This window comes from Balaenoptera acutorostrata, chromosome 11, assembly GCF_949987535.1.
Source record: "Balaenoptera acutorostrata chromosome 11, mBalAcu1.1, whole genome shotgun sequence".
Taxonomy (NCBI): Eukaryota; Metazoa; Chordata; class Mammalia; order Artiodactyla; family Balaenopteridae; genus Balaenoptera; species Balaenoptera acutorostrata.
In genome coordinates, this window is record NC_080074.1 from 49959126 (window position 1) to 49980850 (window position 21725).

General features: G+C 37.5%; 1 protein-coding gene across 1 annotated transcript; it reads left to right on the plus strand.

The window, feature by feature from the left end:
• The first annotated feature begins 1984 nt into the window (after positions 1 to 1984).
• IL26 (interleukin 26) lies at positions 1985 to 21146 on the plus strand. The gene is given in 5 exon segments (XM_028162058.2): positions 1985 to 2155; positions 2241 to 2287; positions 2445 to 2604; positions 20662 to 20727; positions 20815 to 21146. Coding segments are annotated over 5 exon segments (531 nt in total). The 3' UTR covers positions 20902 to 21146.
• Positions 21147 to 21725: the final 579 nt, after the last annotated feature.

The following is a 21725-nucleotide window of genomic DNA, read 5'->3' on the forward strand; positions in this document are numbered from 1 at the left end:
ATGAGGATTTGAGGGATATAAGGCATTTATGAAAATGCAAATATCAGAGGTGAAAAAACAGTCAGCACCCACACTGACTTTCTTTATCAATATTAGCAATTTGAGTTACACTTACATTTTGTTGGTACATATCAGGGGCCCCCAAATTTTAGTTGCTCAAGGCAGTATATGGCTCCTGGAAGTATTCTGTGTGGTGCTTTTATTGCACCCACACAGTGTGTTAATAGGCTATATAATTGGGCAGATTTTAGGTCTGGTGGCCATATAAGCAGTTTAGTCTCAATGGTCCTATGTCTACCCACTCAGGGTGCTTATGTTAATCCCATGCCCACTGAAGGCATTTGGACTTTTGATTCCTGATGTTCACATTCTTTTGTCTAAAAGAACTCTGAACAGTAAGCATTACTCTGCTCAAAACAAAACAAAACAAAAAACCTTAGGATATTTCATGTCCCAGTTCCAACAGCCTTTAAGCTACTCCCAGCTAAAAATAATTCTTCCTTTTCCTGAATTTCTATAAAACTTCAGTGATCCTCGCTTTGCAGTCTTGATCAGCTGTCTTCTGTCGTAGCTCTTTAGGAAGGGTTCCTATCTTATTTCAGAGGGAGTGTCCTTTATCAGCAGAGGTGCTCCTGTGGAAATGACGCTTGGGCTTGCCAAAGAGATCCGCTTACTATCTGAAACAGCCAAAAATACTTCCATGTGTTTGGACCTTTTACTTTATACTTTCTCTTTGCTCCTTTGCCAGCCCTGGTTGCCTTGATTTAGAAGTCAGTCTTGGGTTCTGATGCTTTATTGACCCTGCCTAGTTTTGATGAATCACTTACTCACAACCAGAGTCCTCATGTTAACTTGCCTGAGATGATGTTGGCTCCATTCATTCCGGGCTTTGGTGACTTAGCTCTGCTTCTCAGTATATGATTCTGAGCTGTGTCCACTTCTTAACCTGGGGATGCTACACAAAAGGAACCATATTTATCGCCATGGGAAGAACTGGGACAGAGTTGAGGATGGGAGTCCATGGAACACCTGCTTTCGTACGTAGCCCCCTGGTACCAAGCACTGTTCTTTGTAGACAGATCCCTGATAAAAATTTGTTAATGGAATACATGAAAAAACAAAGCAGTTATAGTAGCATCTCATGATGTGGAAAGGGAAGTACAATTCATCTAATGCTAATATGCTTCTTCTTTACATGAGGCATCGTGGTAGGCACTGAGAATTCAAAGATGAAAAGGTAAGGAGTTTGCACTCTCCTGGAAGTCTAGAGTTAAAGGAAAAGTCTGGGTGGTCGGCTTGGACAGAGATGATAGAGAACCTATTAAATTGTAGGTCTTAATCCCGGGTCCAGGTTCAAAAAAGTCTTGAATATGTTGGGGGAGTTGCAATTTCTGAGCTGGAAAAATTCTTGAGGACTTGGGTCTTGATGCCAGGCTGCAGAACGATGGCTTCTGAGGGAAGAGGGGGGCAGGTGAAGGATCTGGCAAAGGTCAAATGTCAAACCCATTTGAGGTCATGAGCGGGTTTCCCAGGGCTGCTCATTCTACCTTTTGGTCAAATTTTCCTGGGCTACTTGTTAGAAAAGGAGATTTTTTTCATATTAAAAAAAAAAAATCACATGGTGTCCTGGAGAACAAGTTCTTTTACTAGCATGACATGACTTTTAAAATACTGAAATCTGTTGTGACGTGCAGTGGAGGTTCTGAATTCTTTTTGGGAACAGGGCCCCAACCTTACTGGTAAATTTGTGCTTTTACTTAAGGTCACAGATGATGTGGTCAGCATTTTTTGATTATGAAGCAAGCTCTAAGAAAATAGAACAACTGAAGTGATCTTCCTCTCTCTAAACTGTAAGTTATCTTTCACAGCATCTCATTGGAGAGGCAACCTTGAGGGCTAAAGTAACTAGGTTATCCTCTCATCTAACCAACACGAGTAGCTGTCTGGCCCTGAGTGACATGAGCCCAGAGTGGGGTGGAGGGAAATGTGGGTGAATTGCATTTTGAGGTCTGGGTTGCTGTTTGTCACTCTGCCTCTTGCCATTGCCAGGCACAAGCAATCTTCCTTCGCCGCAAGTTGCTACCTAAGGGGAACACTGTCCCAGGCTGTTGATATGCTCTATGTCAAGGCAGCAAGGCTCAAAGCAACAATTCCAGTAAGTATTAGGCTCTGCTTAGAATGATGACCAAAGGGACGTTTGAAATTCTGGATAAATCTTATTTCTCTTTGTTTTATTGTAGGAAGATCACGTAAAAAAAGTACAGTTACTAAAAAAGAAAACAAAAAACTATTTATGGTAAGCCAGAGGGTCTTTTTCTTTCTCATGTTTCTACTTGTTGGATGCTTTTATTTCCTTGCATTTTATTTTTTCCAGATGGTCATGAAGTAATAATCGGGGGATGCTTCAGTGTCATTTTATGAAAGCTACTCATGGTTTACCTTATGCAATTTATTCTATCTTATTTATAGAAAAACGGCAGATTCCAAGAACAACTACTGTCCTTTTTCATGGAAGATGTTTTTGGTCAACTCCAATTACAAGTTTGCAACAAAATACACTTTGTGGAAGACTTTCACAGCCTTAGGCAGAAATTGAGCCACTGTGCAAGTATGCATAGCAAATAAGGTGAATTTGATCCTAGACATCTATCCAGAAAACAGCATGTAGGAAGTTGTCTTCACCCCAAAGAGTGGGTAAAGGGGTTTTCTAATTGTTGGCTTGTAGTCCAAATGGAGAGTCCATCACCAGGGAAACAGTATCAAATAACCCTGTATAACTTGTAATGCCACTATGTATTATTTCTTAAAGAATGGCACAGAAAACATGTTGAAGAGAGCTAAAGTGACAGGAGATGCTTCTCAAATGAATATCTAGTTTTTCAAATCATTCTCTCTTTATATGATTCCCAACTAATTCATTCATTCATTTAACAAATATTTCTTAAGCACCAACTATGTGCCAAATGCTATTCTAGGATATTTTCTTTCTTTCTCTCTTTTTTTCTCTCTTTCCCTTTCTTTCTTCTTTCTTTCTTCTTTCTTTCTTTCTTTCTTTCTTTCTTTCTTTCTTTCTTTCTTTCTTTCTTTCCTTCCTTCCTTCCTTCCTTCCTCCCTCCCTCCCTCCCTCCTTTCTTTCTTTCTTTCTTTCTTTCTTTCTTTCTTTCTTTCTTTCTTTCTTCTCCTCCCTCCCTCCCTTCCTTCCTCTTTCTTTTCTTCTCTCTTTCTGTCACCTCCTCTCTTTCCCATATTGATAAGAGCTTTTAGATTGATTTTTTATCTTATTTTTATATACGTTTTTAGAGTTGTACCCTGTATAAGGCAAAGTCTCAATCAAAACAAAATGAAAAAAAGAAGTGTGTCTTCTTTGGTACCTAAATTATTTGATGCTGCAGTGTGGTTGCTGTCACCCTAAGCAATGGGGAATTAATTAAGAAGGTAAAAGTGACCACACTTTTCTGTAAAAACATCCAGAATATTAAAGATTGGTATAGAAAAACAAAACAAAGCAAAACAACCAGGCCAGGATCTGTGCAGTATTAGTTGGCTTGCCTCTGTGGGAAGTGTTGAATCTTTTCTGTGACATTGTTTGGGCTCCAAGTGTGCTTTCTCAAGCCTCCTGTGGTTGTACTTGAAGGTGGTACAAACTGGGGTGTGGGCTCCTGAAGATACCACAGTCCTTGGGTTGCCAGAAGGAAATGAGCTTTCTACCCTTGGGCACCAGGGCTACAGAAACTTGAACTCTGGGCAGTGGGAAGTGGAGTTTTAGTTTTTAAGAGTTAGGACATCATTTTCTTGCGGTCCATGAAAGTACTCAGTAACCCAAATTCCAGTCTATAGTGCAGAGGCATTTTTATGAGGGTGAGCTGCTCAGTTAGGTAAAAAAATTCAACAAATTTATGTTCTCTTTGGTTAGTCTGTGTTTAAGTTACGTCCTTGTTTGGGACTTGGGTTGCATAGTTTTCCATGAACTCTCCTATTCCCTTAAACTAACAACAGGCATAAAAATTACAAACTGGTACCTCTTGGCAGAACACGGAGAGAATGCTCCGGGCCAGTTCCCTTGCCTGAAATAATGGAAAGGTCATCACTTATCTTTGGTTTATTCTATACTTAACTTATAAGGTCATCTTATTAAGACAGTGAATAGTATAGTCTCTCTTTTTTTTTTTTTTTTTTAAATAGATCTCTATTGGAGTATAATTGCTTCACAGTACTGTGTTAGTTTCTGTTGCACAACAAAGCAAATCAGCCATATGCGTACACATCCCCATATCCCCTCCCTCTTGAGCCTCCCTCCCATCCTCCCTATCCCACCCCTCTAGGTCATTGCAAAGCACCGAGCCGATCTCCCTGTGCTATGCTGCTGCCCAGCCAAATATTTTACTTTCGGTAGTGTATATATGTCGATGCTACTCTAACTTCGCCCCAGCTTCACCCTCCCACCTGATGTCCTCAAGTCCATTCTCTATGTCTACCTCTTTATTCCTGCCCTGCAACTAGGTTCATCAGTACCATTTTTTTCCTTTTTTTTTTTAGATTCCTTATATATGCGTTAGCATACGGTATTTGTTTTTCTCTTTCTGACTTACTTCACTCTGTATGACAGACTCTAGGTCCATCCACCTCACTAAAAATAACTCAATTTTGTTTCTTTTTATGGCTGAGTAATATTTCATTGTATATATGTGCCACATCTTCTTTATCCATTCATCTGTCAATGGACATTTAGGTTGGTTCCATGTCCTGGCTGTTGTAAATAGTGCTGCAATGAACATTGTGGTACATGACTCTTCTTGAATTATGGTTTTCTCAGGGTATATGCCCAGTAGTGAGATTGCTGGGCCATTTGGTAGTCCTATTTTCAGTTTTTTAAGGAACCTCCATACTGTTCTCCATAGTGGCTGTATCAATTTACATTCCCACCAACAGTGCAGGAGGGTTCCCTTTTCACCACACCCTTTCCAGCATTTATTGTTTCTAAATTTTTTGATAATGGCCATTCTGACCGGCGTGAGGTGATACCTCATTGCAGTTTTGATTTGCATTTCTCTAATAATTAGTGATGTTGAGCATCTTTTCATGTACCTCTTGGCCATCTGTATGTCTTCCTTGGTGAAATGTCTGTTTAGGTCTTCCGCCCATTTTTTAACTGGATTGTTTTTTTGATATTGAGCTCCATGAGCTGTTTGTGTACTTTGGAGATTAATCCTTTGTCTCTTGTTTCATTTGCAAATATTTTCTCCTATTCTGAGGGCTGTCTTTTTGTCTTGTTTATGGTTTCCTTTGCTGTGCAAAAGCTTTTAAGTTTAATTTAGTCCCATTTGTTTATTTTTGTTTTTATTTCCGTTACTCTAGGAGGGGGGTCAAAAAAGATCTTGCTGTGGTTTATGTCAAAGAGTGTTTTTCCTATGTTTTCCTCTAAGAGTTTTATAGTGTCTGGTCTTACATTTAAGTTTTTAATCCATTTGGAGCTTATTTTTGCGTATGGTGTTAGGTATGTTCTAATTTCATTCTTTTACATGTAGCTGTCCAGTTTTCCCAGCACCACTTATTGAAGAGGCTGTCTTTTCTCCATTGTATACTCTTGGCTCCTTTATCAAAGATAAGGTGACCATATGTGCATGGGTTTTTCCCTGGGCATTCTATACTGTACCATTGATCTATATTTCTGTTTTTGTGCCAGTACCATACTGTCTTGATTACTGCAGCTTTATGGTATAGTTTGAAGTCAGGGAGCCTGATTCCTCCAACTCAGTTTTTCTTTCTCAAGACTGCTTTGGCTATTTGGGGTCTTTTGTGTTTCCATACAAATTGTAAAATTTTTTGTTCTAATTCTGTGAAGAATGCCATTGATAGTTTGATAGGGATTGCACTGAATCTGTAGATTGCTTTGGGTAGTATAGTCATTTTCACAATATTGATTCTTCCAATCCAAGTACATGGTATATTTCTCCATCTGTTTATGTCATCTTTGATTTCTTTCAGCAGTGTTTTATAGTTTTCTGAGTACAAGTCTTTCGCTTCCTTAGGCAGGTTTATTCCTAGGTATTTTATTCTTTTTGATGCAGTGGTAAATGGGAGTGTTTCCTTAATTTCTCTTTCTGATTTTTCATTGTTAGTATATAAGAATGCCAGAGATTTCTGTGCATTAATTTTGTATCCTGCAACCTTACCAAATTCATTGACTAGTTCTAGTAGTTTTCTGGTGGCATCTTTAGGATTTTCTATGTATAGTATCATGTCATCGGCAAACAGTGACAGTTTTACTTCTTCTTTTCCAATTTGTATTCCTTTTATTTCTTTTTCTTCTCTGATTGCTGTGGCTAGGACTTCCAAAACTATCTTGAATAAGAGTGGCGAGAGTGGACATCCTTGTCTTGTTCCTGATCTTAGTGGAAATGCTTTCAGTTTTTCACCATTGAGTATGATGCTTGCTGTGGGTTTGTCATACATGGCCTTTATTATGTTGAGATAGGTTCCCTCTATGCCCATTTTCTGGAGAGCTTTTATCATAAATGGGTGTTGAATTTTGTCAAAAGCTTTTTCTGCATCCTTTGAGCTGATCATATGGTTTTTATTCCTTAATTTGTTAATGTGGTGTATCACATTGATTGATTTGCATATACTGAAGAATCCTTGCATCCCTGGCATAAATCCCACTTGATCATGGTGTATGATCCTTTTAATGTGCTGTTGGTTTCTGTTTGCTAGTATTTTGTTCAGGATTTTTGCATCTATATTCATCAGTGATATTGGTCTATAATTTTCTTTTTTTGTGATATCGTTTTCTGGTTTTGGTATCAGGGTGATGGTGGCTTTGTAGAATGAATTTGGGAGTGTTCCTCCCTCTGCAATTTTTTGGAAGAGTTTGAGAAGGATCAGTGTTAGCTCTTCTCTAAATGTTTGATAGAATTCGCCTATGAAGCCATCTGGTCCTGGACTTTTGTTTGTTGGAAGTTTTTAAATTACCGTTTCAATGTTATTACTTGTGATAGGTCCGTTTATATTTTCTAATTCTTCCTGAACCAGTCTTGGAAAATTGTACCTTTCCAAGAATTTGTCCATTTCTTTGTGGTTGTCCATTTTAATGGCATATAGTTGCTTGTAGTAGTCTCTCATGATCCTTTGTATTTCTGCAGTGTCAGTTGTTACTTCTCCTTTTTCATAATAGTTATAACCCAAACCAAGCAATGTTCTAGATGAAAAACTTAGAAACCATAGAGCTATATAGGAACTCTGGTTTTCCTTGATTTGTTTTGGGAGAAGTTATTTTCTGAAGGGACCTTTATCTGTCAAGAGATGCTTTTTGCAGTGCCTTGGACCACAGCGCGATGGGAGCAGGCGGTACCTCTCAGGCTGGTCGTGGAGGCTTTCCAAAGCGGCTGGCTCCCCCTTGCGGCCAAATATGAGCACAACCACCCCTAGCGCCACCTAACTCTGGGCTTTCCCTCTTACATTCTCCCACCCCAAGACAACCCTTGCTGACTTCAGTCACTTTGTCTCACAAGCTAAGGCATTTATGTGCTGGAGTAAACCAACCACCTCTGTGAAACTGTAAAAAAGAAGTCTAGGATTAGCCTGAGCTTTAGAAAGTCTCCACAGACATTGCTTTAGGGAAATAGGTTTAATTTTAATAATAGGCCTTGCATTTAATCTTTCTGCCAATTATAATTTTATATATATATATTTTAATTTTATTTATTTATTTATTTATTTATTTATTTATGGCTGTGTTGGGTCTTCGTTTCTGTGCCAGGGCTTTCTCTAGTTGTGGCAAGTAGGGACCACTCTTCATCGCGGTGCGCAGGCCTCTCACTATCGCGGCCTCTCTTGTTGCGGAGCACAGGCTCCAGACGCGCAGGCTCAGTAATTGTGGCTCACGGGCCTAGTTGCTCTGCGGCATGTGGGATCTTCCCAGACCAGGGCTCGAACCCGTGTCCCCTGCATTGGCAGGCAGATTCTCAACCACTGCGCCACCAGGGAAGCCCTATAATTTTATATTTTTGGCCACAGAAGCTAGTATCTGTTTAATATAAATTAACCGAGCATTTGCTCTGTGTGGAATTCTAAATTAGTGGTTGGGGCGGAGTTTAGGAGGGAGAAGTTATAAAATGTGAAGTAGGCGACATTAATTTACATGTGATATTTTCTTTTCTTCTTTTTTGACCATTTGCTTTAATTCAGGGAGACAGGGATGGGGGCAGCTTTCCTAAACAGAAGCAGCTGTGCCTTCCACCAGATGTGTAATTGTCATATTGTTTCTCTTTTCCCTCTTCATTCCAGGGACCTCAGGCTATAATTAATTCTTGAATCTGGCAATGAACCAAAGCTTTGCAAGTTACAGAAAACTTTTCTCCCCCTTCCCAATGGTTCTGCTGGTTGCTTTAAAGCTCTCCTCTCTCATACTGTGTCTCTAACCATCTGAAACGTGGGTGGACTTTCTAGGAATGGATTCTGAGACTAAATCCATGTCTTGGTCTATAGAATTTGGGGTTGAAAAATAAAAATAAAACCAGAAATAGCATCTATAACCCAATCTGGGTCATCTCATTTTTTACTGGATGCAGACACCCCCCCTAGATGTGCTGATTCTGAGTCAAGAATGACTCTCCACCGCAAAATGCAAACAGGTCGCTCTCAGCAATGGCTGTCATTTCCATTTTTTTTCCAACCTCTTCCCTTTGTTCCCTCCAGCCTGGAGATGGTAACTGCTTCCTGCAGTTACTACCTCTATGATGTCTCTCTTTACCCTTTTAGTTACCTAGTTAACAACTTTATATCTAATTAACTGTTCTTTTTAAAAAATGAATATAGTCATTGAATATATTTATATTCATGAAGCATGTTTCCATAAACAATATTTCAGGAAAAAATAACTTATGAAATAATTTGAAAGATGTGCCCATGAAGAGTTTTTGAAAAAGAACATCTTAATAAGGAAACACTAATGAGGAAAATATTTTTAATTAATTAATTAATTTATTTATGGCTGTGTTGGGTCTTCGCTTTCTGTGCGAGGGCTTTCTCTAGTTGTGGCAAGCGGGGGCCACTCTTCATCGCGGTGCACGGGCCTCTCACTATCGCGGCCTCTCTTGTTGTGGAGCACAGGCTCCAGACGCGCAGGCTCAGTAGTTGTGGCTCACGGGCCCAGCTGCTCCGCAGCATGTGGGATCATCCCAGACCAGGGCTCGAACCCGTGTCCCCTGCACTGGCAGGCAGACTATCAACCACTGCGCCACCAGGGAAGCCCGAAAATATTTTAAAATGATTAATGATGAAGAAAATATTCATGAGAATGTTGCTCATCTTCCCTCTCTCTGGTGCTCTCGTTGGACTGTTCTGAGATGTGATATTTTCTTAGTCAAAAAGGGACACTAAATATAGTCAATATAGAAACAGCCAATACATAGAAAATAATTAACACTTTTTGTATTTCCCCTGTTGCCCTTGCTATTTGGGGTATTGTGGGGAAAATGAGTAACACAGACTTTACCCTCTAGGAGTTCTGCAGTGTGTGTGTGTGTGTGTGTGTGTGTGTTGCTAGGAGGGTTCTAGGCAGAAGGAAGGGGATGGCAAGGTAACTTCACAAACAATTATAACAAGAGGAAGAAAGGAAAAGCAGCATAATATTAGTACTAGCAAAGCTCTGGGGTTTCAGAGCAGAAAACTAGAGTCTGGATGGAGCAGGTAAGTTTTCAAGAAGGAGGAACTTTGAGAGGGGCCCCAAGTTCTGCAGGTTCTATTTCTGCAGAACCTCGACACATTTCAAAACTGGTCCAAGGCTTCTTCCATGATCTGGAAACAGGAGGAAATGGCCCAGCCCCTGTTTCCAGGACCCAGAATTCTAGACTAATGCTTTGGTTATGTGATGCTTTAGGATAAATAGGATTCTGAGGGGTTGATTAAAAAACCAGCGTTGCATTTAAGATGTTGCTTCCAGAGCTCTAGACAGTTAACTTACATGCAGAATTTTGGCATATAGTAATTTGTTTAATGTGTTCACTTACTTGGGATTTGAATTTATGCCCACCATAAGCACTGGTGTTTGCTCTTCTGAAAACCACCCCCTCCCAAAAAACTTGTAAATAGCAAAACCAGCAAAATCTATGATACAAATTGCTTTCTGTAACTTAGAGAATCCAACAATTATTTATTTTGTATCTTAATAATTGAAGAAAACACTAAGGAGTAAGGATTACTACAGCCTCTTTATAAATTGTATATAGTATTTTTAAAATACTCTGATTCTATGTGGATGTTTTATTTCTGGTGATAAATGGACATCCAGAACTGTTAAAAAAATATTACTCTGCTGAAGATGCAAAGATATTTTACTTTGTGATAATAAAAATTTTCATATCATCAACCCTATTTTACCTAGTAGAATTTGTTGATTATATGTTGAACTAGGCGGAATTTTTCACTTATTTATAAGAGCAAAGTACTAAATTCCTTCTTTAACACTGACGTTGGACTTCGTCGGTATTATTAGGGTTGGGGAGATATTACAATTCCAGTGATGGAATGCTCATGTAATTTATTACCAAATCTCATTACCTTGGGGGTATAACCTGGGTTATATCTGAGTTATTCTTGGTGGAGGTTGTCTTGTATCACCAGAGAAGAAAACTAAGTTTAGAGCAACCAGGAATTAGATAGTGGATCACATGTCGTCAGCTAGAGTTGATCAATATCTCTTCCCCATTTTGTAGTTCCCATGGAACTTTAAGATTACTGGCTATAGATAATGGTACAACTCTTTTGACATTAATATCACCAATCAACCATTGAACATTTCTAGGCTTTAGATTTCTCAGTTCAAAATTCAAATACAGTGGCTTCCCTGGTGGTGCAGCGGTTAAGAATCCTCCTGCCAATGCAGGGAACACGGGTTCAAGCCCTGGTCCGGGAAGATCCCACATGCCGCGGAGCAACTAAGCCCATGCGCCACAACTACTGAGCCTGCGCTCTAGAGCCCACGAACCACAACTACGGAAGCCCGTGCGCCTAGAGCCTGTGGTCCGCAACAAGAGAAGCCACTGCAAGGAGAAGCCCACGCACAACGAAGAGTAGCCCCAGCTCGCCACTACTAGAGAAAGTCCGCACGTAGCAACGAAGACCCAGCGCAGCCAAAAATAAATAAATTTATGAAAAAAAAATTTAAACACAAAGTTAAAATGTCCATGGCAAATAAACTGCCCTGTTTTTCTCCCCTCATTTATTTTTTTCCACATAGCAGTGTGCCACTTATTACTATGTGCTGAAGGCAAGGAAATAAATAATTATCCACACTTTGAGGGTTTTTGGATTTATAGTTGATGGGTAGCCATCGAGTGTCTGAGACCAAGGGTTTCCTTCCCTTCCTTCTTTCATTCCCCTCTTCTTCCTTCCTCCCTCCCCCATCTTTCCTTTCCCCAAACATATTTTCAGAATATTTCATGTACCTGCTCTAAGTCAATTTGCTAAATAGCTAATTTACCAAAAGACCAACTTTTTGAATCCATCATTTCTTTTACTTCTTTGGCTTTAGTTTACTGGCTTTTATCTTCGTGTGGAAGAATTCCTTCATTTTAAGAAATATTCTAATTTGTCTCAGTTCCAGATTCCTACCTTTGGAATGGGAGACTGAGTAGCAGAGAGAAGGGGTCTGGGGAAATAAAGAAGAGTCATAAAAACTGAATCTTTTTGAACATGCAGAATTCTTATGTATATATTTAACATTAATATACTCTTATATATGGGAAGAATGCATTTGTAAGAATTTTCCAAAGTCAAGAACACATTCAAGTATATATACCAACTTCAATATCAGAGAGACACTAATTGCTGTAACAAATATGCCCACAAATTTCAGTGGCTTCACATTTTAGAACTTTATTTCTCACTCATGTAAAATTCCATTTGGAATGTTTCTGGATGAGGTCACTTTCCTCCACATCATGAATCAGAGATCCAGGGGCCTTCCACATTGCAGCTGTCATTCCTTAGGCCTTTTGCGTTTAGTCAGGCAATGGGGGATGAGAGCAGGAAGAAGACATATCATCTTCTTATAAGCCTGGCTCCCAAAATGACACATATCATTCTGGTCATATTCTATTGGCAAGAACTAGTCACCTGGCCACAATAACTGCACGGAATCCTGGGAAACGTAGTCTAGCTTATGGCTAGGAAGAAGAGGAAATAAATTTTGGCCAATAATTAGCAGTCTGTGCCATAATTATTCAAGAATTTTTCATTAGTATATTATTTATGACCAGGACCATCCTTAGCTTATAGGGTACCTTTATGCAAAGTAGAAAAAAGATATAGCCTTGCATGAGCATGTTACAATGAATGGAACACTTTCTTAAACCGGGCTCTCATGTGTGGGACATAACTGCACAATGGTACAGGGTGGTTCATGATTAGTAAATGAATGTTTTTTTGTTATGAGTATATTTTTTTCATGAGGAAGAAGGGAACTGAAACAGACAAAAATTGGTGTTATAAAGACAAAAGGAAAACCCAATCAATTGAAACTAAATGACTAAAAGAAACAAGCAAATTTTGGAAATTGACCTCTTGCAACTTGTCTTACAGCAGTTTGGTTTAATTGTATATTGTCTAGGTCCTGTCCTAGGTGCTATAAGAGAGACCGGGATGATTTGGTCCCTGCTCTCCAGAGCTTATGCTCTTTTGGGGAGAGAAATGTAAACAAAGAAGTTTAGTGAATCATGAAATGTGACATGTGCTCATGCTGAGTTTTCTGTCTGACAAATTCACTGGGGAAGTGCAAAGGAAGAAGTAGTTAATAATTCTACCTGCTCTGAGGCTTGGGGTGTATGTGGGGATAGACACAAATAGTGCTATTAGAAGATGTGATGATCGAATTTAATTTCCTGGGGAATAACGGGCAGGAATGGCAAGGGGAGAAACTTGAATAAAGCCTTGATGGTATAAAACAACATACCATATTCAGGAAGTTGCAAGTAATTGAATATGAATGTATGTGTATGAGTGTGTGAATGTGGCTTGGGGAACTTAAAGGGCAGGCTTGTAGTTTAGACTTTGGCCAGGAGATGCCGATAGGGGCCAGATTAAGAAAGACATGGTAAGACTGGCTAAGGAGTTTGGATTACATACTGAAGAAAGTGAAAAGCCACTGAAAGGCATGGCTTGATTAAATACTCTGTTTTAGAAAGACCTCTTTGGTGAATGGAGAGGGGTGTAGGTCGGGGTGAGACCTGAGGCAAAGGAAACAATGAACAGAGCATTGCAATAATGTGCCTGGACTAAAGTATGCACACTAGAGCCACAGGGAAGGGCGAGGGGAGTCTGAGGAGGGGAGCAGACTGGGATGGGACTAAGGTTTCCAGTTGGGGAGCTGGCTGGATGGTGGTGTCATCCACTATGAGAACAAAAAGAAAAAGCTTGGAGAAAGGTTAACAAATTGCTTTAGACCTGCTAGAAGTTTGAGGAGCCCCTTGCATAAAAGCAATCATAAGAGTAGTATGTACGCTCTCTCATGTATTGTGTGTATGCTTAATATTTATGATGTATTAATAGATTTATTGAGATATAATTAAAATGCAATTAACTGAACACATTTAAAGTGTATAATCTGGTAGTTTTGATGTATGTGTATATTTGTGAAACCACCACCGCAATTAAGATAATGAACATGTCCATCACCCCCAGAAGTTTCTTTGTGTGGCTTGGTAATCCGCTCCCTCTTTCCCCCTGACACTCTGCCTCCAGGGGACCACTGACCAGCTTTCTGTCACTATAGATTTATTTGCATTTCCTAGAATTTAACGTAAATGGTATTACAGACGATCCCTGACTTACAATGGTATGATTTTTTGACTTCACAGAGGTGTAAAAGCTATATGAATTCAGTAGAAACTGTACTTCAAATTTTGAAGTTTGCTCTTTTCCTGGGCTAGTGATCCATGGTACGGTACTCTCTCCTGAGGCTGGGCAGTGGTAGTGAGCCACGGCTCTCAGTCATCCATGTGATCATGAGGGTAAACAACCGATTCACTTACAACCATTCTGTACCCAGACAACTATTCTGTTTTTCACTTTCATTACAGTGTTCAATAAATTACATGAGATATTCAACATTTTATCATAAAATAGGCTTGTGTTAGATGATTTTTCCCAATTGTAGGCCAATGTAAGTGTTCTGAGCACTTTTAAGGTAGGCTAAGCTAAGCTATGATGTTTGGAAGGTTAGGAGTATTAAATGCATTTTTGACTTACAATATTTTCAACTAACAATAAGTTTATCAGGACTTAACCCAATCGTAAATTGAGGAAAATCTATGTATGTGTTATACTCTTTAATGTCTGACTTCTTCCACCCAGCATAATTATTTTGAGATTCATTCATGTTATTGAGTGTATCAATTACTTCTCCCTTTTTCACTGCCAAGTAGTATTCCATTGTAATGATATACCACAATTTATCTATTCATCTATTGATGGCTATTTGGCTTTTTTTCCCCCAGTTTTTCACTATCACAAATACAGCTGCTATTAATATTTATATACAAGTCTTTGTTTGGAGAGATATTTTCATTTCTCTTGGGTGAACACCTAGGAGTGGAACGGCTGGATCATAGGTTAGGTGTAGGTTTAACTCTGTAAGAAACAGCTAAACTGTTTTCCAAAGTGGTTGAATCATTTTACATTTCTACCAGTAGTGTGTGGAAGTTAAAATTGCTCAGTATCCTTGCTATCACTTCATATGGTCAGTGTTTAAAAATGTTAGCCAGTCTAGCTGGAGTGTAGTGGTATTACATTGTGTTTTCAATTTGCACTTCCCCAATCATTAATGAGGTTGACCATCTCTTGATTTACCTATTTACCACCTATATATTGTCTTTGGTGAAGCATCTGTTCAAATATTTCCCTCATTAAAAAAAAATGGATTGTTTCCATGTCTTGGTTATTGTGAATAGTGCTGCTATGAACACAGGGGTGTGTGTATCTTTTCAAATTAGAGTTTTCTCCAGATATATGCCCAGGAGTGGGATTGCTGGATAGCATGGTAACTCTATTTTTAGTTTTTTGAGGAACCTCCATGCTATTTTCCGTAGAGGCTGCACCAATTTGCATTCCCACCAGCAATGTAGGAGGGTTCCCTTTTCTCTGCATCCTCTCCAGCATTTGTCCTTTAACAGATCTTGTAGTACAGTTCTACTGGTGATGAATACATTCAGTTTTTTATGTCAGAAAAAAAGCCTTTATTTCCTCTTTATTTTTTAAATATATTTTTTCTGAATATAGAATTTGGGGTTGATAGTTTTTTTTTCAGTACTTTAATGGTGTTGCCCCATTGTCTCCAGGCTTGTTTCTGACAAGAAATCTTCTCCCATTCTTATCTTTGTTCTTATGTCGTATCTTTTTTTTCTGGTTTTCTTTCTTTTTAAAGATTTTCTCTTTATTACTTGTTTAAAGCAATTTAATTATAATGTGCATTGGTTTGTTTTCTTCATGCTTTTTGTGCTTGGAGTCAATTGAAATTCTTCTGTCTGTGAGTTTATAGTTTTCATCAAATTTGGAAGTTTTTGGCCATTATTTTTTCAGAAAAAAATTTTTTCTGTACCTCCTTCTATCTCTTCTAATCTTGAAATTCTAATTTCATATACATTAGGCCATTGGTAATTGTCCCACAGCTCACTGATTCTGTGTTTTTTTCAGGGTTTTTCTGTGTTTCATTGTGGATAGTTTCTATTGCTACATCATCAAGTTTATAAACCTTTTATTCTGTAGTATCTAATCTGCTTTAGTCCCATTCAGTATATTTTTCATCTTAGAAATTGTAGTTTTTATCTCTAGAAGTCTGAATTTGGTCTTTTTAATATTTTCCCTTTTCCTACTTAACATGATCAATCTTTCTTTTAGCTTCTAGAATGCACTATATGGCCTCTATTTCTATGTTAGCAGTCATTGATAATTATTGTTTTGATCTATTAATTCATAAAACTGAAAAATGATGCTTTTAAAATTCTATTATGCCTACTTTATTTATAAGTGGGGATAATTCTGTAAAGAGAACTTACCCCTTACTATTTGGCTGTCCTGAGGAACTTATCGTATAAGAAAGGCAGAATAAACAGGCAATTCTTTTTCTTTATTTACCACTTTTGAATATAAGGAATTGATTTTCTAACATTCTTCCAGGGTGATCAATCAGATGTTATTTTCTCTTAGTTTCATTACTAACTCAGGATTTAAATTATTTTTTATTTTTAAGAAGTCTTTCTGATTCTATAGGCTACCTGCCTTTGGGATTTCTTTATAAGTCCACTAAGACTGGCATCTTCTTGAGCCACTCTTAAGATACAAAACTACAGTAATTTTCGTGATAGACCCCAAGGTCTGGAATCCCAGTACCACTGTATTTGAATGTCATCTTATTGTTTCTGAGAACATTCTAAGAATTTTGCAGCACCTAATAAAATATTACATATTTCCACACTCCCAATGCAGGGTGCACAGGTTCGATCCCTGGTTGGGGAACTAAGATCCCACATGCCGCAGGCAGGGTGCGGCCAAAAAAATAAATATATAAAGTCACACAGATCTGTGCTTAAATCCTGAAAAAAAAAAAAAGAATAAAATGGTTAACCTGTATAGCACAGGGAACTCTGCTCAATATTCTTTAACAACCTAATTGGGAAAAGAATTTGAAAAAGAATAGATACATGTATAATTGAACCACTTTGTTGTACACCTGAAACTAACACAGCATTGTTAATCAACTATACTCCAATATAAAAGAAAAATTAAAAAAAATATTAGTCTGATTTGGGTAATTCAGGTGTATAACTGTTTAAAGAAAAAAGTTATGGGTAACATAAATATATTTATTTTTAATCTTTGTTAGCCATGGTATTTGCCCTAATGGTATTTGGAAAGTTGGTATATGTTAGAAGACATTTTAAAAATTCTTATAGAACTCAAATACTCTCAGACTTGAAAGGGAACTTAATAGTTGCTTAGTTGAATTCATAAAGTAATTTGCCTAATTGCTAGTGATCAAAGTTGAAACTGAAAAAAATTACATTAGCTTTCAAGATTTCATCATTTTCTTTAATTAACATTTTGAGAGCCTGAATAGTAATTGGTAATTAAAGAGCTCCATTTCTTTACATTAATTGTATGTAATTAATTTTAAAGTCTGGTAAGTCTTGGCAAATAGAATATTTGTCTCCAATTCCTGTAGGATGTTTGATAAGTAATTTGTATCCTCAGTTACAACTAGCTTATCAAGTTGTGAAGCACTGCCAATTGTTTATCCTTGTAATTTCAAATATTTTAAAAATTGCAATTGATTGAACTGATAAAAACAGAAGTAGGAAGTGAGACAAACTCTGTTTTATTCTTTCATTAACTGCAAAGTCCTAAACCTGTTTTCAACAATACCAATAATCTCATCTTGTTGTTGTTAGAATTAAATAAGATAACATATCAAAGCACCTAACATGTAGTAGTTCTGTAAAATTGTCACTGTCTTTTCTTATTGCTTTCCACACACAGAACTAATTTTCTTCCAATTACATTTTCTCAACAATTTCCAAAGGAGTGGTTCTCTTAAACAATCAAATACATTTTTAGTGCCTAATGTTAGTGTTTTGTTTATGGTATTACTTTAACTGAAAGATAAAGAGATCATTTATGAATCATTGGTTTTAATCTTGGTAAGTATATTTTCTAATTATAATATTATAGAATCTCTTTTCTGACAGATTCTTTCCTTGGTTAATGATATATAACTTTTCTGTCAAAATTATGGGGCATAGCTCTACCATTTCAAGTGCAAAGTTGCATGGATTCATTCTTTTTCTAAATTGAGGTATAATTGACATATAACATCATACTAGTTTCAGGTATACAACACAATGACTTGATATTTGTATCAATTGCAGAATAATCACCACAATAAGTCTAGTTAACATTGATGCATGGACTCATTCTGATGAATGATTATTATGCTGAGAATTTTTAAAAATCAGCAATAAAGTTATGCTTACCCTAGTATATGTTTGTATTTAAGGTATTTAGAAACTCTTTCTAGTTTTTTGCCTATGATTGGAACATGGAGAAATGTTTTATGAGGGTCTAAGATTATTGTAGGTACGTGAGATTATATATACTTTATATCAGATGATTCAGTTATAGAGAATATAGAAATAGGATGATGTTTTGTAAACTCTTCTGATACATATTTACTCATATATTGAATATCTATAATTATCTTTTAATTAAATGTCTGATTATGAATTTGGTTTTGAGGAAAAGCACTGGCTAATCGTTTAGTCATTTTTTCCTCCTTTCATGCAATCTCCTTGGTTGCCAATATAGTCCTGCTTTCTCCCAATAACGCTGACGTTTAAATTTTACTTCCAGCTTTCCTATGAACATTTATGGTCTCAGTACTTTTGTGTCAATGTCCTGGTGTCCATTTTTTGCTAAACTGACGTTCAATTTTTAGAAATCTATTTTCAAAACAGGCTACCCTGATATAATTTTCTCACCTGTTATTTTAATTGCACCTCAGATAATATTTGTAAGACCTCACAGGAAAAAACTGCAAAAAGTAAATAAGATTTGCTTAAAACTCTACATCCACTGTCATATAGTAAAATTAAGTTAATTTAATCTTTAATCTGAATCCTTATCTATTATTTGCAATATGGGGGAAAGAAAGTTTCAGGAAACCAAGGCCAGAGTAGGACCTATCTTAACTACTAAGGTTAACTAAAAACAAAAACCAAAAAACAAAATCCCCAAACAAAACAAAACAAAAAGAGATGGTTACAATCCTGTCTGAAGTTGTATGCTGAGGTTAAAAAAAAAAAAAAAAATATATATATATATATATATAAGATCTTATGTATGGTTTTACATTCCTCCAGTGGTTGTGAGAATACTGTATATATTCATAAAAGGCAATAGTATAATAAAACGCTTTTTGTAGAAAGGATTTGAGCTCGTTATTCATGAGACTACAGGGTGAGAGACTATGCCATGTGTAGCTATCCACTCCCTGGCCTAAGTATTTCATTTCCTCAGAATTATCAGTGGAGAGGAATTATCCATTTTTGCTTTAGTTATAATACACAGTACAAATTTGTATGATTTTTCAAACACATTGAGGATACTAGGGATGCAGATTTAAGGATTGTATTTATTTTTTTAATCCAATTGTTTTAAACAGTGCTCACTAATTCCCAGGATATGTTTCAAACTATTATTAAACCAGTGGGCTTTGCAAGCCCCAAAGCCATAGTATTATCTTTATTGATGCACTGACATTATTTCATCACGAGGACAGGACATCCTGGGACACCTTGGGCCTTGGTTTCCTTTTATGTAAATTGAGAAGAATTGAACCATATAATGTCCTTGGTCAATTCCAGCGTTAAGGTTTTATGAGTAAAAGCTAAGTAGATAAATTAGACACTTTCACCTTTTTATTCCCTTCCCTTTTCTCTATTTAACCTTATGGAAATTTGTGGGAGAAAAAAAGATGATGAAGAATTTCCTCCTACTTGACTCCTAAGCAATTCTTGTGCTCAGATGGGGTTTGAAAATTCACCTCCTCAAAGGAGACTGGCAGTTTCCCCCCCCGCCAAGGTACAAGCCATCTTCTCAAGACATTAGTTTGCTCCTCCTCCTAATTTAGAAACTAATATTTATTTCCTGGTGCTTTCTCCTGGCAATCAACACCTGAATATTGTACTGTGCAATGTATATAACAGCCAGGGTGATTTTTCAAAAAGTAAACTTTTTTCTTGTCATTCTCACATCTCCTATGCTTCCCATATCTCTCTTGCTCCAGCCGTGCTTTCTTTCTTTCAGTTTCTGGAAAGCACTAGGTCTTTCCTGCCTCAGGACATTTGCACACCTTTCACTCAGGTTACCTGAGTTATTCTCTCCTGTGCATCCTCCCCAAACCCCTATTTTCTTTCTTCACTTCCTCATATAGCTGGCTCCTTCTCCTTTTCCAGATCTTAATTTAAATGTCATTCCTTGAAAGAACCATCTCTGATCACCCAATTGAAAGCAGCTCATTTCTGTAAATTCCTATCATAGAATTTATGCATTACAAACACAGCTTTAATTGTAATTTGGAAATTTTAATTTTTCATTTGTTTTCTTTTTTTTATTTTATAAATTTATTTATTTATTTATTTATTTATGGCTGTGTTGGGTCTTCGTTTCTGTGCGAGGGCTTTCTCTAGCTGCAGCAAGTGGGGGCCACTCTTTATCGCGGTGCGCGGGCCTCTCACTATCGCGGCCTCTCCTGTTGCGGAGCACAGGCTCCAGACGCGCAGGCTCAGTAGTTGTGGCTCACGGGCCCAGTTGCTCCGTGGCATGTGGGATCTTCCCAGACCAGGGCTCGAACCCGTGTCCCCTGCCTTGGCAGGCAGACTCTCAACCACTGTGCCACCAGGGAGGCCCCCATTTGTTTTCTTATTTATCATCTCTCTCCCCTGTGAAACTATAAGCTCTGTGAGGATAGAGACAAGGTACTATTTATTTGCCAGTGTATATCATGCCCAGCACATTATACCTGCTCAAAAAATGTTGGTTGAGTGAATGGAAGAGTGAATATTATTAGCCCTTTTTCAACAATATTTTCTGTATTTACTTCTGATTTCTTAGTTTTCCTGTGCTTCATCAGCTAGAGAAATGAAATCCATTACCAGGATGAAAAGAAAATTTTATGAGGTAAGTATTCCAAATTCTTGTCTTTGAATGCTTTGTTTTTTTAAATGTGAAATATTTGTGCTTCTAATATTTCCACTTTATCCGCAGATTGGAAAGAAAGGAATCTACAAAGCCATCAGTGAACTGGATATTCTTCTTTCCTGGATTAAACAATTCCTGGAAAGCGTTAAGTAATGCAAGAAGCCAAGTGGACTGATTTGACTGTTATTTTGAAATATAATGAGAACAACCAGAAATCAATTTAAAGCAGTGTATTTCCTTTTTAAAATTTTGTACATAGTAGTAACAGCAAATTAGATGATTCAGAATAGACTAGAGGAATTTAATGTAATAAAATTTTGGAGGTAAGTAAGTTGTCACTAATATGCACATTTTCTGTATTTTCAAAGAATGTTTTCATCCTGAACATGTTTTGTCATTCCTAAGTGCATTGCATAAGTTTAATCTAAAGATGTATAACCAGAATTAAATCATGTAATATTTGTGCATAGAAAATGACAGATTTCTGGGATACAATATAATGTTATTGAGACTTACATAGATGCCGTGTATATGATTATTGTCTACTTAAGGGCTTGATGATTATTAATTATGCCCAGTGTGAACTTAGCCCCTAATAGATTTTGATTTTAATGAAATAAGCTGTGTTTCTTTCTCCTGGATGTCCTTTTTAGGACAGTGTGCTAGAATTTCATTGAGTACAATGGGTAACTACCAGATCAGATCAAGTAGGACACACATGCAAACTAACTGCTTGGAATGGTTTACTAGAAACGCCTTTGACAGATAACCCAAGCTACACAGACTACAAGGAACCAAGTTGGAATGATGCCGAAGCGTGATTATGTTCCTTCCGGGTGCCATACAATTAAGAAAGTTGGTAGAGGCCAAATAGAAGTCTGAACGGCAGCTCAGAGTCCACCACAGGAATCTTTCCTTACTGTCTACAAACCTAACCCACACAGCTAGCCCTTCAGTTGAATGAGTCATATTGCCTG